The sequence below is a fragment of the Pseudorasbora parva genome, chromosome 3 (genome assembly GCF_024679245.1).
Source record: "Pseudorasbora parva isolate DD20220531a chromosome 3, ASM2467924v1, whole genome shotgun sequence".
Taxonomy (NCBI): domain Eukaryota; kingdom Metazoa; phylum Chordata; class Actinopteri; order Cypriniformes; family Gobionidae; genus Pseudorasbora; species Pseudorasbora parva.
Genome location: NC_090174.1, coordinates 1,104,355 through 1,131,786, shown reverse-complemented (window position 1 = coordinate 1,131,786; position 27,432 = coordinate 1,104,355). Strand labels below are relative to the sequence as shown.

Below are 27,432 nucleotides of genomic sequence, written 5' to 3'. Positions count from 1 at the left end.
GATTGAGCTGCTGGTCTGGGACTCGAGGCTTAATCTACATTAATTTTAATAATCGCGCTAACTCTAGCAGAACAAACCACAATCACACGGAGGAACGAGAACACTGACAGCCAATCAGAATCCAGCGCATGGAAGCCCATCTATGCAACATTAGAAAATCATGCTTTGGGAAAAAGTTAACGATATGACGTCAATTATGAGTTAAAAAGTCATAATTATGAGATAAAGTCTTAATTATTACTTAAAAACTCATGACATGCTCATAATTATGACACAAAGTTGAATCAATGATATGAATCAACTGAGATAGTCATGAAGTTATCACATTATCAACACACTGCAAAAAATGCTCTTACTCAGTATTTGTGTCTTGTTTCTAGTCCAAATAGCAAAACAATTATTTAAACAAGAAGTATTTACTAGACAAGCAAAAGTAATTGTCTTGTTTTGGGAAAAATAACTCAAAATTAAGAGAGTTTTTGTTTAAAATAAGATAAATAATCTGCCAATGGGGTGAGAAAAATAATCTTGTTTTCTGTTTGAATTAAGATTATTTTTCTCACCCCATTGGCAGATTATTTATCTTATTTTAAGCAAAAACTCTCTTCATTTTGAGTTATTTTTCCCCAAAACAAGACAATTTGGACTAGAAACAAGACAAAAATACTGAGTAAGAAGAGCATTTTTTGTAGTGCATGAAGTTGAAATCCAGTCAAAATAATGAGAAAAGTTACATACTGTCATAATTATGAGATATTCTAAATTATTACTCCAAATTATGAGATTGACGGTCAAAATAACGAGATAAACCAGACAAAATGATGACACTCGATGATGAGATAAAAGGTCATAATTATGAGTTATGACAGGGTTACATTTCAACTGTATATCATAATTTACACTTTTTAATCTCATAAGTATGTTTTTTTATCTTATATTATGCAATAATAATGTGTAAATTATTACTTAAATAATTAATGACAGATTAAGTTGACATTGACAGTCAAAATAATGTTAAAATTATGAGTAGAATGAAGATAAAAAGTCATAATTACTTAAAAAGTCATGACATGCTCATAATTGAGATAATGAGACTGTGTGTGTGTGTGTGTGTGTGTGTGTCCAATAACAGATGAGTGAGTAAAACACATTTATCACTGATTGGACTGTAGTGATGTGTGACTGCACATGATTGCGCTTCATCTGATTGGCTGCAGTGTGTTAGTGTGTTTGCTGGACTCGCTTCCCTCACTTGATCCAGAAACATGACTTTAGTCACTATTAAAATATATCTAAATATATATTTTATAGTATGTAAAGGACACACATAGCACTGATGTCTGAAGCTCTGCATTGCACCGCGGGCGGCCTGATTGTGTGTGTGTCACTGCACGCTGCACGTGTCTGCGCTGGGCTCTTCATCCGCTTCCTCATGGCTTTTGTCCTGAGTGTGTGTGTGTGTGTGTGGGTCCTGTTCTTCCGGAGGGAATAAACTCAGTCTGAGGTTCATCAGCAGATCTCGGCCGTCGCTGGGCGGAAGATTCCCGAGGTAGTACTGCGGTGCCAGCTCCACCAACCTACAATACACACACACCGGATTACACACACACACTGTTTTACACACACCGGCTTACACTGCAAAAAATGCTCCTTAGTATTTTTGTCTTGTTTTTTATCTAGTTTTCGAACAATATTTTTATTTTTCTCACCCCATTGGCCGATAATTTTGCCTGTTTTAAGCAAAAACTCACTTCATTTTGATATTTTTCCACAGAAAACAAGAACAATTATCTTATGTAATTTTACTGATCTAGTAAATGCATCTTGATTTAAGAATTGTTAGATATTTAAGTCAAGTCAGGAACTAAAACTCCATCAGGGCATGATGGAGAAAAATAAACCTTAGAGAAACCAGACTCAGTTCTCCTCTGGCCTATTAAAGGTGCACTATGTAGTATTTTTGCAGTAAAATATCCAAAAACCACTAGGCCAGTGTTATATATTTTGTTCAGTTGAGTACCTACAATATCCCAGATGTTTCCAACTATTTGTAAATTGTGAGAAAATTGCTATTTTAACTGAGGACAGGGACGTGTCAGCATTGCATTTGAGAGAGTCGCCTGTCAATCGCCTCATATCTGCGTTACCCTCGATTTCGGGTTTTATTTGGCAGGAGCGCTTTACTCTTAGCAGTGTGAACAAGTGAACGCACAGAGTAACGTCATAACATCATTTTAAACACACTTAAATGTATCTAATATGATAAACAGAGCTCCATTACCTCATAATCATAACCAGAAGAGCAGATCAGTGCAGGCGCCCGGCGAGGCCTGGTCTCTCCGCTTTGTGCCACGGTATGCCTATAACGATTGGTCGTAAAGGACCGGGCGATTACCCACTGCAATGATGAGTTTTTCCTCCATTTTGATCATTCTTCATTCACCAGCGTTCTAAATGAATGCAATTGGCTGGCGTCTACTCTAGGATATTTGCATACGGCGTTCTAATTGAATGACGCCTGCGCTGGCGCTTGAAAAGTTAAGAAATCTTCAACTTCTGCCGCTTGCAAAGCGAGTGAAGCGACGCCACAGAACCATAGACTGTAGAAAAATATGTCTGTAGTGTCCGTGACGTCACCCATAGGATTACGATGAGCCGTTCTGAAGCGTAAAGTAGAGACGAGCCGTCGCCATCTTGCGAGCGTCATCGCGAGTCACTCCCAGAACAGAAAAATAGGCAAAATGGCGGGAAGTGGGCGGAGCTTAGGGGACGCGATGACGGCGGATAAATGGCTATTCACCTGTCACTCAAAGTAACCACGCCCTTAATAATGCAGAACTTTAATGCTGCGTTCCCACCGCACGCGAATAAATCACACTATTTGCGCGAAGTTGGACGCATGAACATTTTGAATCTCGCTCGTGTTTTGAAATTCGCTTCATTCGCGTGTGACATTCACTACACAACAGACGCGAATTCGCGTCATGGGAGCGGCTTCTGCCAGGCAGCGGCAGTCGGCAGAAGGACTAGCCGAGTTAGGCTGCTCTCGCCGGGGTTGATGAGCGCAGAACTCCGCTGATCGCCTGGGTCTCACAACTCCAAAAACACCAGATCAAATTTTCAGATAGGAGCTCTCTTAATAAATAAACCACATATTTGAGCTTTAAACAACTACATTCTCGCCTGAAAAACTATTAAAACTACATTTTGTGACACAATAAGAGTAGTATTTTTAAATTACTCTGGTCTCGGGGTTTCCCATCCGTCACTTCACCACGTGACAGCAGTAAGCAGGCTCCTCATTGGTTAACGCGGCGCGAATATCCGCCAAAGTTCAGATTTTTCAACTTGAGCGATTCGCGTTTCGCGTAATTCGCACGAATCACGCGTTCAAAACGCTCAATTCTTGTGATCCTTGCCGCGTCATTCGCGCGAATCGCGCTATTCACGCCGCCTCATTAGTGCGAATCGCGCCGCAGAATGCCTATTCGAGTCTCTGCTTTGACTTTACATGTAAATCACACGCACGAATCGCGTCATTCGCGTGCGGTGTGAACGCAGCATAAGGCTTTATATAACGTAAACGAATGAGTTATAAAATAATTCACCCCCTCACAATCGTCATGAAGGTCAAAATTAGCCGTATAGACCAAAACCACAATTTGTCCCCGACTGTAAACATATTTTATTCTGCTGTAAAGTTGGGCATTTTTACAATGAGGCTCAATGAGATTCTGCTCCTTCTGCAGCCGCTCTAGTGGCCAGAAGAGGAATTACAGCTTACATTACTTCCGTATTGGCTTCAAGAGAGATTGTTGGAGGAGCCGCTTGGACAGAACCCACAATTCAGTTCGGCAACGCATAATGTCACCCATTCAAAGTAAATGGGAAGCGTTAACGCTTTCGCCCCGTTTGAATGCAGCGTTACAGGTAAGAAATCATATTAGATTGGAATATTCAAAAGTTCGGGTTATCACGCGAGAGACGGCTTTATTGAGGATGGCGCATCGATTACACAAAAATATGAATATTTGAAGGATCGGAGATATTTAGACTGGAAACAAGAAGAAAAAAACGAAATAAGAAGAGCATTTTTTGCGGTGTGTGCAGGGCTGAGGCTGATACTCACATCTGTGGGTGGATCTCAGACACGATGCAGATGCAGTTGTCGTGTGAGATGGTGAAGTCGTGGTAAAGCACCCAGCTGGGCGGAGCCGGCGGAGGAAGGCCACAGCGGTACGAGGAGAACGGGTGCAGATGAGCCACATGCCGGTGTGTGAGGAGCAGATAGTTACCTGCGCCGTCCACATCATGAGCCACCTGTAGAGCACACCACACACACACAGACACACGCGCACGGACACGCACCCACACGGACACGCACACGCACACACACACACACGCACGGACGCACACACACGTACACACGCACACACACACACCAAAATTTTATTTCTGTTTCCGAAGATTTCAATCAGAAACAAGATTATTTTTCTCACCCCATTGGCAGATCATTTTGCCTGTTTTAAGCAAAAACTCACTACATTCATTTTTTTTCCCCCAGAAAAAAAGAAAAACATCTTGTCGTTTTACTGATCTAGTAAATGCATCTTGATTTAAGAATTGTTAGATATTTAGACTGGAGACAAGACAAAAATACTGAGTAAGAAGAGCATTTTGTGCAGGGCAGCATTGTGAGCTTACCTTCAGGAAGAAGCCTGATATCAGAGCTCTCTTTATATTGGTGCTGTTGTCCTGGCAACCGAAGGCGGGAGGAGAGACGGGCAACTCGATTCGCTGCATCACCTCCAGTAGCTCCGCCCTAATCACCACAGCCAATCGCAGCGCAGAGGCATTCAGGAAGTTCGTCCGGCACCAGACCTCGTCTTCATTATCTGAGGAGACAGAAAGTTTTCCACATCAGTCCTAGTTTCTCCTGATCCAGTGAGATGCGTTACACTGCAAAAAATGCTTTTCTTACTTAGTATTTTTGTCTTGTTTCTTAATGGTTTTCGTCAATGCTTTTATATTTGCGCAAACCGCGAAGCATTTCTCACCAGACTGCTTTATAACCGAGGGTCAGTATGAAGCAGGTTTTGCTAAGAAGGTGCTCCTAAATAAAGATCTGTACCAACTATTTGTGTTCCTGCTGCACCTCCTGAAGAAGTGTGTGTAGTTTGAAACGCTTCACGATGAACTGCAGCTAGAGTTTACAGGGTAACGTTAAATTACGGCATGCTTTCTATGTATGACGTTCTCAATATAATTCATAATCCCACGTTTATAATGAACAACACATTATGGTTATTGTGTTATTACAAACTGTGTATGCTGGTTTTAAAGTTTGCCTTAAATGTCGAATTTCGTAACCAGCCATTCAGAAACGTCCTGTTTAGCCTTAAATGTCGAATTTCGTAACTAACCATTCAGAAACGTCCCGTTTAGCCTTAAATGTCGAATTTCGTTAGAGCTGTTGTCTTGTCCCAACTCCGGTTCAGATTGATAAAGTTGCACAGATCTCCTCAGAGACTCGTGAAAACATTTTTTCGCCTATACTGTTGTCAAGGGCAACACTCCACGCGCCGGCCCACAGAACAGAGGGGCGGGGTCATTTATCATTTAAAGCTGTATGCACTGAAATGGCTTGGTGAAAACAGAGCTGTTTTTGACCAGGGAAAATGAGTGTTTTCTTACAATGCTAATGAGAATTTTTAATTAAAGTATATTACAAAGTTTTCATTTAGACACTAAAGAATCATATTAACCTGTATACAAATGGCATCATATGACCCCGTTACAGTTCTTGAGCTAAACATTTGCAGTTTGAGACTATACTGCAAAAAATGCTCTTCTTACTTAGTATTCTTGTCTTGTTTCCAGTCTAAATATCTAAAAATTCTTAAATCAAGATGCATTTGCTAGATCAGTAAAACGACATCAGATATTTTTCCTATTTTTCTGCCAATGCGGTGAGAAAAATAATCTAATTTCTGATTGAAATCTTGTTTGTTGTTTCCGAACAGAAATAATAAATAATAATAATATTATTATTTTGGCAGATCATTTTGCCGGTGTCACGCCCGGCTTTGCCCGGCTTTTTACTTGGGGCGGCAGTGGCTCAGTGGTTCATGTAGATTGTCTACAAACCGAAAGGTTGGTGGTTCGATCCCCGGTTCCACTTGACCAAGTGTCGAAGTGTCCATGAGCAAGACACCTAACCCCAGCTGCTCCCGACGAGCTGGATGGCGCCTTGCATGGCTGACATCGCCGTCGGTGTATGAATGGGTGAATGTGAGGCAAAAATGTAAAGCGCTTTGGATAAAAGCGCTATATAAATGCAGTCCATTTCCATTTCCATTTACTCCACTATGGATAGAATGTGTGGGCTGTGTTTCTTCCCCCAGGCTGAAGGGGGAGCTGTCTGTTTTCGGTCCATCTGACTGTAGGGGATGGGCTGGACTATGGTGAAAAGGATAAGGATCCTGCCAGTTGCTCGTGGCTGCTGCTCTGAGCTGGGCGTCTCTGCTTTTGCTCTGGCCTCCAGGTGGATGGCAGCCATATCCTTCTGCTTTTTTGTTGTTTTCTTTTGTATTGCACCTGTTTGATACTTTACTGATTCGCACTACATGTTTGATTCGTTTATCTTTGTTTCTCTTTTACTGATTAACAGTAATTGATTTCAAAACATAAATTCATTATGTTTATCCTTGTTTAAATAAATGATTTTGTATTTAACTTTACTAACGGTGTGGTCTCCCCTATGTCATTGCTACTGTGAGCTAAGTGGTCGTGACACCTGTTTTAAGCAAAAACTCACTTCATTTTGATATTTTCCCCCAGAAAACAAGAACAAATATCATATGTCGTTTTACTGATCTAGTAAAAGCATCCTCTGGTGAGGACGTCACTCACGCTGCAGATAAGCGTTGTAGACGTTGATGAGGGTCATGTGATCTCCCTCCGGATGCAGCAGGAGCCGTCTGTGTGTGGCAGCCGCCTCCTCTTTATTAGCCGGAGGTGTGATGAAGCACGGCGGAGCTGGAAACACACATACACACACACACACACACGTCAGGACACCTGTGCTTGTTTTTGTGAAATACTCAAATGTGTATAATGCCATGGGTATGACACAGGTATTACAGGAGAGGGTGAAATATGAGGACATTACCCATGGCCCCACTTTACAAAAGGCTTATAAATCACACAGGAGGAGTTTTTATGAGAAAGTAAAAATGCAGAATGTTTCCTGTGATGGGTAGGTTTAGGGGCAGTGTGTGTGTGTGTGTGTGTCTGTGTGTGTCTATGTGTGTCTGTGTGTGTGTGTGTGTGTGTCTGTGTGTGTGTGTGTGTGTGTGTGTGTGTGTGTGTGTGTGATGGGTAGGATTAGGAGAATGTGTAAAGGTTACCGGTCAGCATGGCGGCGATGGTCAGTAACTCGCTAACGCAGTCGAACTCGCAGGACGCGATCAGAGCTTTAGCTAGCGGCGGCTGCAGTGGCAGCTCAGACATGATGATGCCGACCTCGGACAGATTACCATCGTCATCCAGAGCCGCAAGATAATCCAGATCCTCCAGGGCCTGCATCAGCGCCTCTGGAGCTGTACGTACGTATGCACGCACACACACACACACACACACACACACACACACACACACACACACACACACACACACACACACACACACACACACAGAAGCAAACAATCACAGGCTGCTAGGAAACATCATGTCAGCTCACTGCAAAAAATGCTTTTCTCACTTAGTATTTTTGTCTTTTTTCTAGTCCACACATCTAGAAATTCTTAAAACAAGAAGTATTTACTAGATTTTTTTTTAGTATTTACTAGTATTTATTTTTTAGTTATTTTTTCCTAAAACAAGACAATAATTTTTACCTGTCTAGTAAATGTTTCTTAATGTAAGAATTTTTATATGTTTGGACTAGAAACAAGGCAAAAATACTAAGTGAGAAAAGCATTTTTTAAAGAAGAGTCTGAACTCTGACCTGGCCGGTCCAGGAACTTGCACTGGCCCATGTCAGCGATGTCCAGCCTCTTGAGCAGCAGCACCAGATGGCTAAGATTGGCTTCTGCCACCGCCGGACAGCGAGACAATGGCATCTCCTCCTCATACATCAGCTGAGAGTACAGCCGAAAACACACACCTGCCACACAACACAGTAAATAAGAACAAATAAATACAATAGAAAAACATTCAGTGCTTTAAAGGGTTAGTTCAGCCAATAATGAAATGTCTGTCATTAACTCCTCTCCCTAATGTCGCTCCACACCCGTCAGACCTCCGCTCATCTTCACACACAGTTTAAGATATTTTATATTTAGTCTGAGAGCGTATGCAAGTGTATGCACACTATACTGTCCATGTCCAGAAAGGGAATAAAAACATCATCACAGTAGTCCATATGAGACATCAGTGGGTTAATTAGAGTCTCTTGAAGCATCCAAAATACATTTGGGTCCAAAAATAACAAAAACTACGACTTTATTCAGCATTGGCTTCTCTTCCGCGTTTGTGTTCAATCCTCAAATAAAGATTCAAACGGTAACGAATCAGCGAACTGATTCATGATTGGGATCGTGATTCAATGTCTCGTGATTTCTGCAGTTTGACACGCGATCCAAATCATGAATCAATTCGCTGATTCATAACCGTTCGAATCTTTATTTGAGGATTGGCAAAGAGAAGCTAAGCTGTTCAGCCAATCAGGAACAGAGGAGGGCATTATGCAAATTAACTACAGTGAGGGCAGGGCAAAGAGAAGCTGTCCAGCCAATCAGGACAGAATAGAGCATTATGCAAATTAACTACAGTGAGTGAGGGCGGGGCAAGAGAAGCTGTTCAGCTGTCATGAGTGCTGATCGTTTTTTCTGTCGTTAAACTAGCAAAGGTGGATTTGGACACGCCCTAAGAGCTCCTGCGCTATTAAAACAGGGCCCTCTGCCTTTATTTGTCGAGCTCTTTGATGTGTAGTCATTCACACACAGCTCTATTCCACACTGTGTGTGATTAGCTGCTGATCGCACCGGGCAGTCTGCTGTTGACCCGCTGGGCTCGAGCCTCGGCCTGCTGTCGGCTGATTGGCTGCTGAAGCTGCGAATCCGCTCGGATCTGAGGATTGTAGATCTGTGGAGGAACAGCAGAGTTAACAACACTGAGCCTCACGCACACACACACTCACTCACACACTCACTCACTCACACACGCTCGCTCGCTCACTCACTCGCTCACACACGCTCACTCACTCGCTCACACACGCTCACTCACTCGCTCACTCACACACACTCGCTCATTCACACACACTCGCTCGCTCGCTCACTCACTCACTGACACGCTCACTCACTCACTCACTCACACACACTCGCTCATTCACACACACACACACACACACACTCGCTCGCTCACTCACTCACTCACTCACTCACTCACTCACTCATTCACACACAATCACTCACTCACTCACTCACTCACTCATTCACACACAATCACTCACTCACACTCACACTCACACTCACTCACTCACTCACTCACTCACTCACACTCACTCACACACTCACTCACACTCACTCTCACATTCACTCACTCACTCACTCTCACTCACTCACTCACTCACACACACTCACTCTCACACTCACTCACTCACTCACACACTCACTCACTCACACTCACTCACTCACACTCACTCACTCACACTCACACTCACACTCACACTCACTCACTCACTCACACTCACTCACACTCACACTCACACTCACACTCACACTCACACTCACTCACTCACACTCACTCACACACTCACTCACACTCACTCTCACACTCACTCACTCACTCACTCACTCACTCACACTCACTCACACACTCACTCACACTCACTCACACTCACTCACACTCACTCTCACATTCACTCACTCTCACTCACTCACTCACACTCACTCACTCACTCACACTCACTCTCACTCACTCACTCACTCACTCACTCACTCACTCACTCACTCACACTCACTCTCACTCACTCACTCACTCACTCACTCACTCACTCACTCACTCACTCACACTCACTCACTCACTCACTCACTCTCACTCACTCACTCACTCACACTCACTCACTCACTCACTCACTCTCACTCACTCACTCACTCACTCACTCACTCACTCACTCACTCACACTCACTCACTCACTCACTCACACTCACTCTCACTCACTCACTCACACTCACTCTCACTCACTCACTCACTCACTCACTCACTCACTCACACTCACTCTCACTCACTCACTCACTCACTCACTCACTCACTCACTCACTCACTCACTCACTCACTCACACTCACTCTCACTCACTCACTCACTCACTCACTCACTCACTCACTCACTCACTCACTCACACTCACTCTCACTCACTCACTCACTCACTCACTCACTCACTCACTCACTCACACTCACTCTCACTCACTCACTCACTCACTCACTCACTCACTCACTCACTCACTCACTCACTCACTCACTCACACTCACTCTCACTCACTCACTCACTCACTCACTCACTCACTCACTCACTCACTCACACTCACTCTCACTCACTCACTCACTCACTCACTCACTCACTCACTCACTCACTCACTCACTCACACTCACTCTCACTCACTCACTCACTCACTCACTCACTCACTCACTCACTCACTCACTCACTCACTCACACTCACTCTCACTCACTCACTCACTCACTCACTCACTCACTCACTCACTCACTCTCACTCACTCACTCACTCACTCACTCACTCACTCACTCACTCACTCACTCACTCACTCACTCACTCACTCACTCACACTCACTCACACACTCACTCACACTCACTCACACTCACTCTCACATTCACTCACTCTCACTCACTCACTCACACTCACTCACTCACTCACACTCACTCTCACTCACTCACTCACTCACTCACTCACTCACTCACTCACTCACACTCACTCTCACTCACTCACTCACTCACTCACTCACTCACACTCACTCACTCACTCACTCACTCTCACTCACTCACTCACTCACACTCACTCACTCACTCACTCACTCTCACTCACTCACTCACTCACTCACTCACTCACTCACTCACTCACACTCACTCACTCACTCACTCACACTCACTCTCACTCACTCACTCACACTCACTCTCACTCACTCACTCACTCACTCACTCACTCACTCACACTCACTCTCACTCACTCACTCACTCACTCACTCACTCACTCACTCACTCACTCACTCACTCACTCACTCACTCACTCACACTCACTCTCACTCACTCACTCACTCACTCACTCACTCACTCACTCACACTCACTCTCACTCACTCACTCACTCACTCACTCACTCACTCACTCACTCACACTCACACTCACTCTCACTCACTCTCACTCACTCACTCACTCACTCACTCACTCACTCACACTCACTCACTCACTCACTCACTCACTCACTCACTCACTCACTCACTCACTCACTCACTCACACTCTCACTCTCACTCACTCTCACTCACTCACTCACTCACTCACTCACTCACTCACTCACTCACTCACTCTCACTCACTCACTCACTCACTCACTCACTCACTCACTCACTCACTCACTCACTCACTCACTCACTCACTCTCACTCACACTCACTCACTCACTCACTCACTCAATTCAATTCAATTGTGCTTTATTGGCATGACACACATGGGTACATATTGCCAAAGCATTTCATAAAGCAAAACAGAAACACACATCAAACATATTCACATTTATATTTATATATACAGATAATAAGCAATACATATATTATTAATCAGGATGTGTTCACTCAGTACATCTCAATCTGTGGCATTTATAGATATGCTGTGCTATATAAGTGGAAGCAGGTCCTTCACCGAGTAAGACCTTCAGTTTTTCGTGATGGTGTAGTGACTGGAAGTCAGGGATAATGTGTTGTATTTGCCCGTCCAGTGAGTCTCTTAGGGCGGTGTATTTATCCCAGTGGAGGAGGAAGTGTGCCTCTGTCTCCACTGCTCCTGATCTACACTCTCTACAGATACGCTCTTCTGTGGGCAGCCATGTCTTCTTATGCCGCCCTCTTTCTATGGCCAGCGTGTGGTCACTCAGCCTGTACTTGGTTAATAACGCTCTGTGTGTTGTGTTTCTGACTGAGATGAGATAGTTAGCCAGACTGTACTCTCTGTTTAGTCCCAGATAACATTGGAGACGGCTTTGCTCTTTGGTTTGATGTTTCCAATGCTGCATATACGCCTCTCTCTCGTTTTTCATGATTTCTTTGATTTCTGCAGATTTTACAGGAGCAGTGGTATACGCTTTGTTCATCAGTTCTGACACCATTACACAGAGATGACTGTTCTGGGTTTGTAGGGCTTTAAACTGAAGATCATCTTTAGAGCTTGAGTGTAGGTGGATCCAGAACTTCAAGGCTCTTTTTTTAATGGTCAGATTAAGGGGCAGTCGGCCCAGCTCCGGCCTGCATGCGTTGTTCGGTGTGTTTCTGTGGACGTGGAGGATGTTTCGACAGAACTCTACATGTAGGCCTTCTACAGGGTGTTTGTCCCAGACCTTATGGCTGAAGTTACTCGCTGGGCCCCAGACCTCACTTCCGTACAGTGCAATGGGCAGGATGACGCTATCGAATATCTGTGTCCAGATTCTAATGGGGATGTCTATTTTAAATATTTTCATTCGTATAGCGTGCAGGGCTCTGCGGGCTTTTGCAATTAATGTTTTAATTGCTAATTTAAAGTTTCCAGTGGGTGTTAGAACCAGACCAAGATAATTATAATGTAAAGTGTGTTGAATTGTGCTGTTGTTTACAGTAAATATATGTTTATGTTCCAGATTTCTGGGTTTCTTCTGAAAAATCATGATCTTAGTTTTATGGGAGTTGACTTCTAAGGACCAGTCCTGGCAGTATTTAGTTAAGATGTCGAGGTTTTTCTGGAGGCCTTCTGGTGTTTTAGACAGAATTAGTAAGTCGTCTGCATACAGTAAATATTTGACTTCTGTGTCAAACAGTTGAAGTCCTGGACTCTCTGATTGGTCCAATAGATCTGCCAATTCATTAATATAAATGTTAAATAGAGTTGGGCTGAGGCAGCAGCCCTGTCTGACCCCTCGCTGTTGGGAAAAATATTCTGTTCTTTGATGACCAATTTTTACTGCACATTTATTTTCGTTATACATGTTTTTTATCAAGTCATATGTTTTTCCCCCAATACCACTTTGAATGATTTTATAAAACAATCCTTTATGCCAAATGGAATCAAAAGCCTTCCTGAAATCGACGAAGCAAGCAAATATTTTTCCTTCCTTCTTTTGGTGTACATGTTGGTTTAGTAATGTGTGTAGTGTGTGAATATGATCAGTGGTTCGATGTTTGGGGAGAAAGCCAATTTGAGATTTGCTGATGACATTGTGCTGCTTTAAGAAGGCTGAAATCCGGGAGTTGATTATAGAACAGAATACTTTTCCCAAATTGCTGGTTACACAGATTCCTCTGTAGTTATTAGGATCAGTTTTGTCTCCACTTTTAAAGATGGGAGAGATGAGCCCTGTATTCCAGACCTCTGGAAAAACCCCTGAACTCAGAATCAGGTTGAAAACTTTAAGCAGAGCGTTCTGAAGTTCAGGAGAGCTGTGTTTAAGCATCTCATTTTTTATGTTGTCGGGGCCACAGGATTTATTCAATTTGAGGGATTTCAGTTTTCCACTAAGTTCCTCTTGGGTTATTGGATAATCGAGGGGATTTTGGTTGTTTTTGATGCATGACTCAAGAGCGTTTAATTTTTCAAGGATTTTTAATTGGTTGGGATTATTTAAAGGGTCAGTTTGATGGGTATAGATGTTCTCAAAATAATCTTTCCAAATCTGACCATCTTGTATGGCTGGTTCTTGTGGCTTTGTAGAGTTTAACCTGTTCCACATGCTCCAGAACTGGCCCTGATCAACGGTGTGTTCAATCTTTTGAAGCGTGTTGTTATAATGATCCAGCTTCTTCGGTCTCAGTGTGTTTTTGTACTGTTTCAGAAGCTCTGAGTGTTTGAAGCGTAACTCAGGGTTGACTGGATCTTTGTGTTTTTGATTTGAAATGAGTCGTAGCGCTCGTCTAATTCTTTTACAGTCGTGATCAAACCATTTTTCAGAAGGTTTATGTTTAGTGTGTTTTTTGTGCGTGTGTGGTGTCAATTTATCTAAATTAGCTTTTTTTGCTATATTTTCAAAAATGTCATTAATATGTTTAATTGCTAAATTAATTCCCAGCCGGTTAATATCATATATTGAATTACTAAACGTTGTTAAGGAATTGACTATTTCGTTTGACTTTAATGCATTAATATATGATTCAGCAGTGCTATGAGTCCATCTATAGGATGTGTTGAGTTTGTATAGGGGGATTGGCTTATGTATTTCTCTTGGTCTGATGTTTTCACCTTTAATGGAAACATTGATCTGGCTGTGATCAGACAGGGGAGACTGAGTTTTGACGGTAAATGCACTGAAATTGGAGGGGCTTAGATTGGATAAGGCATAATCTACAACACTGTTCCCGAGATTTGTGCTACAGGTAAAGTGACCACAGGAATCTTCTTTAATTCTACCGTTCAGGATATAAAGACCTAACGTTTGACACAGATGGGCTACCTCCTTCCCATGTCTATTGACTCCAGCATCCTGGTTATTTCTTCTGGGTAGGGTATTGAAGAGGTCTCGGGGCATTTGTGTGAACAGATGTTTATCTCCTGAATTATCAGTGTAGTCTGGTTCTAAACCAGTTCGGGCATTTAAATCTCCACATAAGAGAATTTTCCCCTGGGTTTGATATTGATGAATTTCTCCCTGTAAAGTGTGAAATATCTCTTCGTTGTAATATGGAGAATCTGATGGAGGGATATAAATTCCACAGATAAAGAGGTCTTTATCCAAAATTCCAAGGTTTTTATCCAATTTTAACCAAATGTGATTTTTGCCTTGCTGTACTGGAGATGTGAAAGGGGCAAGATCATTCTTTATCCATATGACTAATCCTCCAGAGTCTCTGCCACGATGGACTGAGTTAATTTTCCAGGAGGGCAGAATGATCTCAGAGTAACCTGCAGGACACTGAGTGGACACATCGGATCTACACCAGGTTTCTATTAGGATTAATATATCAACATTTGTGATGCTATTTAAGAATTCTGAGTTTGTGCTTTTCAAACCAAATGTTTTAGAGCATAGACCCTGAATATTCCAAAAACTAATACTCACACTCACTCACTCACTCACTCACTCACTCACTCACTCACTCACTCACTCACTCACTCACTCACTCACTCACTCACTCACATTCACTCTCACATTCACTCTCACATTCACTCACACTCACTCACTCACTCACTCACTCACTCACTCACTCACTCACTCACTCACTCACTCACTCACTCACTCACATTCACTCTCACATTCACTCTCACATTCACTCTCACATTCACTCACTCACTCACTCACTCACTCACTCACTCACTCACTCACTCACTCACTCACTCACACACAATCTATCTCTCACTCACTCACTCACACACAATCTCTCACTCACTCACTCACTCACTCACTCACTCACTCACTCACTCACTCACTCACTCACTCACTCACACTCACTCACTCACTCACTCACTCACTCACTCACTCACTCACTCACTCACTCACACTCACTCACTCACACTCACTCACTCACTCACTCACACACAATCACTCACTCACAATCACTCACTCACTCACTCACACTCACTCACTCACTCACACTCACTCACTCACTCACACTCACTCACACTCACTCACTCACTCACTCACTCACTCACACTCACTCACTCACTCACTCACACTCACTCACTCACTCACTCACTCACACTCACTCACTCACTCACACTCACTCACTCACACTCACTCACTCACTCACACTCACTCACTCACTCACTCACTCACTCACTCACTCACTCACTCACTCACTCACACTCACTCACTCACTCACACTCACTCACACTCACTCACACTCACTCACACACACTCACACACACTCACTCACTCACACACAATCACTCACTCACTCACTTACACACTCACTCACTCACTCACTCACTCACTCACTCACTCACTCACTCACTCACTCACTCACTCACTCACTCACTCACACACAATCACTCACTCACTCACTCACTCACTCACTCACTCACTCACTCACTCACTCACTCACTCACTCACTCACTCACACACGCTCGCTCACTCGCTCGCTCGCTCATGCACGCACGCACGCACACTCACACTCACTGCCCCTAAACCTACACATACACACTCACACACACTCAGTCACACTCTCGCTCTAACACTTTCACTCTCGCTCTCACTCACACACACTCACGGTCTTCAGCTGGACGCCGGTGTCGATGACGTATCGGATGTTGGGTAGGGAGAACGACGCCTCTCCCAAGATGTCGGTGAGGACGACCCTGCGCCGCCTGTGTGCCGGAGCATCCCGATTCTCTTCCTGCTCCTCTTCCCGCTCGTCCTCCGCGCTCCCGGGATCGTACAGCTCCTGCGACGAGCCTCCGACCGCAGCATGCAGCTCCATCACACGGAGAGACGACAGATGAGCGCTCAGAGACACACACTCCTTCTCCAGCGCCGCACTACACTCCTGGATCTCCTGACAAACACGACAACATCCCGTCAAAAAAACATCTCGGTTGGAGTTTCCTCTGCATGCATTTGACACTTAAATGCACACCTCGGGTCTTTAGCGACCCGGGACGTTTTTTAAAGTTAGACATCAACCATCTTAGTATTCCTCAATCAATCCATTTTAAACAATATAACAAGAAAAAAAAGAATAGAATTATAATTGCATGCCTGTTTTTCCACTAGTTTATCAAAATTGCATAGGGTCGCTAACGACCCGAGGTGTGTAAGAGTATGTATATTTTTTCTGCACAATAATATAAATCAGAGTTTCCGCTAGAAAAAAATGGTGCCGGTCTTCGTTTTCCGGACATTTTGATATGCCGGTCAAATATTGCCTCTTAATTAGTCTTAATTAAATTATGTTTGGACTAGAAACAAGACAAAAATACTAAGTAAGAAGAGCATTTTTTGCAGTGTTTAAAGGGTTACTTCAGCGATTAGCATATGGCTTTGTATCAGTAGAAACCCTGGAGAATATTCAAATTATTGTGCTTTCCCCTCTCATATCTCCCTGAGACGAGAGATTTATGCATTTTATTTCTGGAAAAATTCCTCCTATGATGCAAAATGACGATTTTTGCATCATAGGAGGAATGTTTGCCCAGAGGCTAAAGACTACAGCCAGCAGAGGGAGCCATTTCCGCATGTTTTGAATCCGGCATTGGGGGATGGGAGATAATACTCAGCTTGCAGGGAGAGCTCAGCTTGCAGACAGGATCATTTAAACGGAGCTATGGTGAGCAATGTAAGTCTTTTAACTTCTCAAATTCATTTCTATGAAAGTTAAGCTTGCAAAGGCATGAACTGAAACGTGCCAGACTGAACTCGCGTTGTGAATGTATGCCGCGAATGTAGTCGCGATTACCTCAGCTCTCATCACTCCTGCAGTCAGTGCTCAGTGCTGTGAGACTCGCGCGGTGACTCACTCATTATATTGAACAGACACGTTCAGTTTTTAATTGTAGTGTCTCTAACTCAGTCACAGTAATGAAGTTGTTGGCGTTGGGAATGGCCTCACAGGGCAGCGAAGCATTCTGGGAATTGTAGTCTTTCATCCCCATGGGACAAAAATACATTTTCTGTCTTTTCTCAGTCTAGAAGACACCAAATTCAAAAATAATTTCACATTTCTACTGCATTGATGACCCAGTTTAAATACAGATTCATCTTCCCAGCGCTGAAGTACCCCTTTAAATGTATAATGACGAAATAAGTGCAATTCACCTTTTTTCCACAAGGTGGCGATATCTGATATGCAATAATGAAGTGACGTTTCACTTACAGTTACCTCCGACATAAAACAAAACTATATAATCTAATAATTATAATCAGCAAAATTTGAAATGGCTCAGTGATTTTCTCCAAAGCAAGAACTAAACAATTAAATACTAGTGTCAATGATGGATGTGCTCTAGAAGCTGTCAGTGAGCAAAATATTGATTTTGAAGACGTTGAAAATTAGTTTTGAAAATGTGTGTGAGATAGCGAATATGAGCAGATGCTGAATGTCCTGGTAAACGAGCTCTGATGATGATGATGGGATAAAACATCTGCTCAAACTGAACCCTTCCATGCTCAAAAGGTCACGAAATATGCTTTATTGTATTCTTCTGTAATTGTTACTCTAACATCAGGAGTTTTATATATTATAGCGATAGGCAGAGATCTATCCATGTTAGATATAGGTCCGGGTCGCTAACGACCCGAATTTTTAAGAATGTTTGGCGAGACTCGTGCATTTAAGGGTTACATATAAATGAGTATTTAACCTGTGAACTCGATCTGAGTTTGCTCAAGGGACTGAGGGAGGGCGTGACGCTGTTGACAAAAGGAGTTCATGCTTGTGTGCAATTCAAATGAGGCGATCAGAAGAGCGAAACCATTACACACGCAGGGTTTCTGAAGGTATATTTAAGACCAAAAATAATAATTACTCAGCACGCAAAATATGTTCTCTAAATGTAAGCGTCTAACCACACTATGAGTGATATTAGTGACGCTTCAGAGTTTGAGAAAAATATTTCCAACAGATAAAACAGACATTTTACTAAAAAAAGTTTGAGATGAGAAATCTTGTGAAAGTGATTTCATGATTAAAACAGGAGCAAATCTCTGCCGATGTGCTCATAAACATCATCTTAACTCTTAAGATGTGAGTGATGTTCTTCCCCAATGACAGATATTTACTCTAGTTTTAAGCTCAAACTCTCTCAAACTTCAATTTCTCAGACGTAGTTTCTTTATTTTGCTGTGATTAAAGCATTTAAGGAGGTTTAGAGTTCAGGAAAACAGAAGACATCATTTTCTGCCGTGTATGCGATTAAACTCGGCCCTATGAAATCTGTTTTATTTTTATTTTAATTGTTCAGGCCTCTGCTTTAATGGTCATGACTGACTCTCATTCATCTTCTTAACACAAATAAAGATATTTATAATGAAATGGACAGATTTCTGTCCTCCATTGACAGGCTAAGCAACTTCCACTGAAGTTCATAAGGAGAAACGGATCCGTACGGATGGAGCGGATTATTCCAGATGCTCTGAAGAGACTCCATGCCTTTATATGAGGAAGGAAAGTGTGACGGGTTTGAGCGACATTATGGCGAGGAAATGATCCCAGGATTCTCATTAATGGTGAACTGGCCCTTTAAGAGTCTGACTAAAAGTTGATTTATTCAGACAAAATATGACCAATCCCGTGTCATTCCTCATTTTACAGTAAATACATTTTTTATGAATGGATTCTGCAATTCTGTTCATATATTCTATGTCAGAAATTATAGAGCTCTAATTTAATGCCATGATATTGAATTTAAGACTTTCTGATCTAATTTAAGACATTTATAAGGCCTTAAATTGTGGTCAAATTAAAACTTCTTAAGACACGTCAGCGGTTTTACAGAGTTGATGTAGGTTTGATGCGATCACTATATGTTCTTCTGATAGCGACTGCAGTAATGTTGCTGTTTGAGCATGAAAAAGCTCTGCAAAGTCGCAATATTCCTCATTATAATAATTAATATGAAGAATAAAGGGGCGGGCCTGGTTGAGTTAGTCGTGTGTTGAAACTGCCGGTTATGTTAAGGGACGGGAAATTTCCCAAACACCAATTACAACACACTGCTCCAGCCGACCAATCAGAGCACAGTGTGCTTTTCAGAAGGCGGGGCTTCATAGAGACAGACTGGAAAGAGAGGAGCCACAACAATGGAGAATATGTGGAAATAAAACAACATTCAAACAGGAAAACCTGCTCTATCTAGGGTTCTCGAAATTCTTAAAAAAAAAAAATCTAAATTATGACATATGCGGTCAATACTGAACAGTTAGTTCATGCATTCATGAGCTCAATGCTAGATTATTGTAATGCTCTACTGGGTGGTAGCCCTGCTCGCTTAATAAACAAACTCCAGCTGGTCCAAAACACTATATTTAGAAAATAACCTCATACTTCTTTTTAGTCCCCTCAGGAGATCCTCTTACTGACTCCAGGATATTTGTTTGTGTGTCTTTTTACTGTGTTTAAAAAGACACACAAACCTACATTCTGGGGAGGAACACTAGAATGTCTCTAAATTCTTCCACCTTAAAAACATATCTAAATTTCAATGTTAATGCGTTCATGAGCTCAATGATAGATTATTGTAATGCTCTACTGGGTGGTTGCCCAGCTCGCTTAATAAACAAACTCCAGCTGGTCCAAAACGCATAAGAAAACACTATTTTTAGACACACACCTGCACACTGGGGAGGAACACTAGAATGTCGCCTTCCTCTCCCCTGCGGTGCAGATCCAGGATCATGTGACAGGAAGCGGTGGCCAGATCGCGTCCCGTGGGCGGGTCCCGGTACAGAATCTCTGTGGTGGCGGAGGGCGAGGGAAGGCTGAGGTGAGGAACGTTTTCCCCCAGGAACCCTGCGAAGGTCTGGGCGGGGCCGGGCCCGGTGAGCACCAGAACCCGGAGGTCGTGGCGCTGCTGGCAAACGTCACGCAGAAGACCCAACAGGACATCTGTGGCCACGGTGCGTTCCTGAGCCTCGTCGATGACCAGAACGCCGTACTGCCGAAGCAGAGGGTCTGACATCATTTCCTCCAGCAGGAGCGAGTCCGTCACGAACCTGGAGATGTCCAGCACAACCAAAGTTTAAATCTAGACTACACTGCAGAAAATGCATTTCTGACTTCCAATTTAATTAAATAACTTACACTGAAAAATGACAACTGCATTAAATAATGTTATGAGATTTGTATTTCTGGATAAAGAAATAAGAAGTGTTGGAAAGAATGTGTACACATGAAACTAAACCAGTAGGTGGGGACATTTCCTCAAGCATTTCCTTTTTTTTTTTTTGTAAATGTCCTACCGTAAATATATCAGACATGTATTATTAGTAGTAATATGCATTGCTGAGGACTTCATTTGAACAACTTATGGGATATATTGGGTGAGAGCGAGTCCTCGTACCTCAGGATGGTGTCCGGTGTGCAGCCGTCCTCATGTGGGACTCTGTAGCCGACCTCTAACCCCAGACTCAGGTCCATCTCATCGGCCAATCGGAGCGCCAGACTGCAGGCGGCCGCCGCATACGGCTCACAGCAACACACCAGACCCTGAGAGAACTCGTGCGACAGAGCGTACTCCACACACCACTGAGGAACCTGCACACACACACACACACACAAACACAGAGACACACACACACACCCACAGAGAGAGAGAAAGAGCACGTCAGAGAGGGCTGCGTTTCCCAAAAAGCATCCTAAGTCAAGTTTCAAGTATGCAGTCCCCTGCACTTGGAATCAGCTGCAAAATGTGCTGAATCTTAAGGAGCCAGTTTCATTGGTTGATTTTAAATTAATTTTAGGGTGCTTTCACACCTGCCTTGTTTGGTCCGGATTTTCTGACTTTTCAGTTTGATACGAACCAAAATTACAGGTGTGAAACCTCCCTTGGACCACGGTTCGAACGGTTGAACAAAGGTTCGGTTCGTTTCTTGTGTGAAAGCATTTTCTGTAGTTCGGACTTTCAGAGCATTTACAGGAAGTTCTGGTGTAGGATTAGTGAAAAAACACAGATTATACTCACAGCACAGTGATGGAGCGCAGCATTTTAAACACAACCGCTTGTGTAGCTCACGTGAACTGCGTGCTTTGAGTTTATATATATATATTTCTCATGTCTGTGAGACAAGAAGCCGTATGCTGAGTTTTGGTTTATTTATGAGATCGCTCCGGTTCATGTGCAACCCAAATGATCGCTCCGTCACGGTTTGTCTGCTGTATTATTTATTAAAGCTTATTTATTAAATTCAGGCAAATGATGAAACATTTATTAAAATTAAGATACAATTTATACAAAGCTTTCTACAAAACAAAACTTAATGAAGTGGTAAAATCATCTCTGACCCGATGTCTTTGACATATATTGCACATCTGTGCGCGTTTCATAGTCAGTATAGCCTAGATGAAATTTAAAAATAACATTATAATATTTAAACATAACTATAAAACAAAATGCAATGTTTGGCTAAAAAAGTTGCCTAGTCTTCTCGTCCTTTCCTGTCGGCGCCGATAAAATGTTTGCACAATGAGGACGTTCATTTGGTGGATTTGCCTCGAGTATAGTTGGTGCTGCAGATAGTAATGCCATGATATTAACAGTATTGGCAACGATATGCGTCGGTTCATTCATTCTTGTCAAAGTTAGCCGCTGAATTGACAACACACTGACGTCAGACGCACGTCCGCTAACAAACCAATCAATGTTCAGATGCAGCCCACAGAGATGATGACGACAGGACGCCAGTGCGAGTGTAAAGTTCTTTAGTGCGCTCGCATAACTGCAATGTGAAAGCAAACCAAACGCATTCAATACATCAAAACACAAACTTTGGTTCGGACCTTGGTGCGGACTTTCAGGTGTGAAAACGCCCTTAAACAACATAGAAGCTACACAAACTGGCTGCAGATGTTATGACTGACTGACGGACGATCCTTGCTGTTGTTTATCGCTTGCGATAATATGTGAAATTCTGATTTCTTATGACTTTATAATTATGTATTACTTGTACAAATTGTTATGTGTTGATGTTATATGTTATATGTTTTTATGTCTGTAACCTTGTTAAATGTGCTGCTGTCTGTGGCCAGGATGCTCTTGGAAAATAGTTTTTTTCTGGTTAAATAAAGGTAATAAATAAATATTTGGACTGGAAACAAGACAAAAATACTAAGTGAGAAGAGCATTTTTTGCAGCGTGCGATGATGTACCTGTGTGCTCTTCCCCGTGCCTCCGTCTGAGCTCAGGATGATCATGCTGTGCGACTCCATGAGCTCCAGCAAACTGAGCCTCAAGCTCCACACCGGCAGCTGCTTCCTCTGCTCCAGCAGGCTGTAGTAGCGGGAGGAAAATGGCAGCCCGTCGTAAGGGTTGACCTCCAGGTCTGCCAGGCCATCCTCCAGGCCATCGTTTGCCCCATCGCCGTCCTCCTCCAGGTCTCCGGACAGCAGGGACGATATGGAGAGGTTATCCAGGCCGGAGAGCACCGGAGAAGGCTTGGGGACGGCTGTGGAGGTCATGCTGAATGTGGACGGGCTGCTGACAGAGCCCCGAGGAACGCCACACGCAAATCACCTGCACAGAACACATACACATTTGAGTTCATGCAATTAAAGGGTTAGTTCAGCCAAAAATGAAATGTCTGTCATTAACTCCTCTCCCTAATGTCGCTCCACACCCGTAAGACCTCCGTTCATCTTCACACACAGTTTAAGATATTTTCTAAAGATATTGTCTGTATTAATAATAATAATTATTATTATTAATATTATTATTATTGTTGTTGTTGGTATTATTATTGTTACAAAACAAATTACTACAAAAACAAATATTACTTTTATAATATATAATTGTAAAATGTAACAAATTGCTGTCCTTTTTGTTAAACTTTTAATAAATTGTTGTTAAATTTTATAGGTTTCATGATTTAATTTAACCATTAAAATGTAGTCAAAAAATATATAATTTAAAAACAGGAAAAAATGAAATCCAGAAAAAAATAAAATGGAAAAAACTGATTTTGAAAAATGTAATTAAACGGATCTCATACATAGGCCCTACAATTCCAGGTTTGCGGTGCTTGTCTGTAGGCCTAAAAATAATAATAATAATAATAATTTTTATTGTTGTTATTATTGTTTAAAAATAAAAATCTAAAAATTACCAAAAAAATCAATGTTACTTTTGTAATATAATTTTGATTTTTTTAAACTAATTTTTTTAATCAAATGTAGTATTTAAGAAAAATATAATAATAAAATAATGTTGTTTTACATTACAATTGTAAAATTACAATACTTATGGCAGTCTTCATTATTTCATCAAACTTTTATTTTGGAAGAAATTAGCAAAGCTTCTGTTTGTGATGAGCGAGTTTGTGAAGATGAGCGGCTCATGTGTGAATGAACACAGTGCTGCGCTTCGCTCTGAAACACGTGTGCATATTTATTTATTTTATTACATCACAGCCTTTCCCATATCATGATTTCAGTGTTATTTCGGTATTTTATTTGTGCCGCCATAACACTTTAATCTCTGGATAATGCACTATTTCTTTCAGACGAAGGAGCAGCTAAACGGCTCTTTCTTGAGCGAGCGAGGGAAGAACAGCCGCTCTCAGTAATTCTACACACGTTAGGAATCCAGCACATGTCCTCGGCAAACACACACACACACACACACACACACACACACTGCAAACACAGGCTTCAGTGCGTTCAGTCATACTCCTTCCTTACACTGCAATGCGAGAGCTGTCTGGTTAGTAAGAGTATCTAAGACATGCATTAAAATTACAACGCACATTAATTATATATTACTACAACACAAGATACGTAATGTGTGTAAACAAAGCATTGATGCATAACTAACGCCGTGTGTGTTTGGGAGGAACTGACCACACCACTAACAAACCAGATCCTGGGGTATATTACTATTAATATCTCAAATCGAATTATCACATCTAAAATAAATGTTCATTACATAATATACAGTATGTGCTGTGTATTAGTATTATGTATATATAAACACTTATTAATGTTTATATTTCAGAAATATTTGCATGTGTATACTGTATATATATTTATATAATATGTAAATATTAATATTGTATATGAACATAAATCATTTTCTCAAATACATGTGTGTACATTATACACATTATATATATATATATATATATATATATATATATATATATATATATATATATATACATATATAATTATACACTGTACATTAATCGATTCAGCACTAGTTATATTTTAATATCTCGCAATTGCGAGTGTATATCCAACAATTTTGACTTTTTTTCTCAGAATTCTGCAGAATTGCAATATCAACTGTGAGAAAAATGTCAGCATTGTAAGATAAAAAGTCCCAATTAAACATCAGATATTAAATCGGCTTTGGTGTTTCTATATTTACTACAAAATAACACTGAGTATGATAAGACGCAAACACGGTCAACATCACGTATTTCTCTGGATTTAAACATCCTTGTAAACATTTGAGGATAACGTACACAACATATACCACTGTGCTACTGGTTTGTGGATATTTTAATACAAAAATCTTACATATTGTGCCTTTAAAGTAACAAAAGAACACGACCGACAGGGTAAAACATGCAAAATCATCTATATCCTAAAGACTTTACATTATTTACATAGATCACACACCCTGCTCATGATCATATTTGTTATTGAATATAAAATAATGACGGACATCACTTGTTTTTTATTCTTAAATAACCATAATAAACGTAATGTTTACATGATGTGATGAATAAATTCGGACGCTGTTCCTTTAAACCTGCATAATGAGCGTGTATCAGCTGACTGTCAGAGATCAGACAACAACACGTCGAGTAAATGGGAGAATATGGGACAAAAACTGAGGAAAAAAACATTTACCTGAAGCTCATTTTCACCTCAGATCCGTCAGACTAACCCCAAGAGAAATCAAACGAGTGCAACGCGTCAACGGACAACCATCGAGACACGCGATGACACTAAATATATAATACAAAGTCCTTCAGAGAATGATGATAATGTATTAACGAGGTGCTTGGAAAGCGGTCGGAGGCTGTTTACGCGCAATATAACGACATCGTTCGTGACTGTTGACAGTAATTCATCGCCAGAGAGCGAAACTCCGCCGCCATGTTGAAGCTCCACCGCGACTCACCTCAGGGGCGCGTTCTAATCCCGCTCGGCCCGTTGACTAGGGCGCGTCTCTCGCGTCAATCACACGCGTGTCTGACGCTGTACACTAGCGAGGGCACTCAAAAGGCGTCGCGACGCGGCCTCGCGCTCACCGGGCAGGTGGAGCTGAAACCTGAACCAGATAAAAGAGAAGAGAAGGGTGGAGACCGACACACAACTAAATAAATGAATGAATGTGCGATAAAGAAAACCACTAACCAAAATAAATAGGTCAATGTATAGCTATGATTTAAGTCACGTTTATTAAAACCTGGATTAGCAATCAAAACGCATTATACATCTCAGACAAATCCAATGACCTAAAAATATTAGGTAGGCTAATATAAATAATATATTTAATGTATTAATGTGTCTTCCACAGAATCCCCCGCGCGCGCGCAATTTAAAAATAACGTCATTTCGTTTCGCTGACTGACTAGTTTATCGAGCTCTTTATTTAATAAATTCTTATAATTGCCATTTATACAAGAGTAAATAGTGTGAGAGAGAGATTTGACACGTCTAATTGAAGACAATATGAAGTAAAGGCACAATATGTAATATTTTTGGATTAAAATATAACCACTAGAACAATGTTATACAGGCCTACTATTTCGTGTATACTTACATTATCAAAAATGCTTTTAAGACAAAATGTATCCATAGAAATAAGTAATTTTAACCAGGACATGGACTGTGTGCGTTGTGTTAGATTTCCGTTTTCATTTTGTAGCATGAAAACACTTGCCGCTTTAATATCTGATGTGTTTTATTAGACAGGTGAGCAACAGTTTGGATCATTAACGGACAGAAACTAATGATTGTTCTCTAGTTCAACGCAGTCTTATTGGTTCAATCTGGTGTTTTTGATTTACTGAATGTAGCCTACCATGTTTTACCATGCCTAATATGATCTCGCTTACTGCACGTGTGACACGTGTCTCATAGTAGCGTCGAGTTGACGCACAGAGTAGCATTATAACATCACTTTAACACACTCACATGTGTGTGATATGATAAAACAATACACACACGCACAATCACACACACACACACACACACACACACACACACGAGCGGAAGAAGCGGAAGCATTCGTGGCAGAATAAAAGCTCCGCCCAATCAAGAGTCAAGTCATGCCCTTGTTCTGAATAAGAGATTAAAAATTACATATTGTGCCTTTAACCAAGAATTTACTGTGGTACATTGATAAAAGTTACAAAATATTACATATTAATGGATAAAATCAATCTTATTTACTCCTCCATGAAGGTTTGTGACTGTAGTATTTCTATTGATTAAACAATAGTTCAAACAAGACATAGTTTAATCATTGTCTTCAATGCTGTTCAACTGTATGGGACGTATACAATAAATATTGTTAGGGAAA

At 41.6% G+C, this 27,432-nt stretch overlaps 1 protein-coding gene across 2 annotated transcripts; it reads right to left on the bottom strand.

The window, feature by feature from the left end:
• Positions 1 to 646: 646 nt before the first annotated feature.
• On the bottom strand, positions 647 to 26,305 carry dqx1 (DEAQ box RNA-dependent ATPase 1). Of its 2 annotated transcripts, none has more exons than XM_067437534.1 (12): positions 26,026 to 26,305; positions 23,049 to 23,412; positions 21,244 to 21,437; positions 20,515 to 20,896; positions 16,458 to 16,742; positions 9,048 to 9,147; positions 8,009 to 8,167; positions 7,410 to 7,601; positions 6,913 to 7,038; positions 4,705 to 4,895; positions 4,130 to 4,320; positions 647 to 1,577 (listed from the first exon to the last, which is right to left on the bottom strand). In XM_067437534.1, exons 2-12 carry the CDS (start codon positions 23,355 to 23,357, stop codon positions 1,385 to 1,387), a joined length of 2,322 nt encoding a protein of 773 aa, XP_067293635.1. In that variant the 5' UTR covers positions 23,358 to 23,412; positions 26,026 to 26,305; the 3' UTR covers positions 647 to 1,384. The 2 variants fall into 2 exon arrangements, with proteins under 2 accessions (XP_067293635.1, XP_067293634.1); XM_067437533.1 differs by lacking the exon at positions 26,026 to 26,305 and adding an exon at positions 25,752 to 26,019.
• Between the last annotated feature and the right edge of the window lie 1,127 nt (positions 26,306 to 27,432).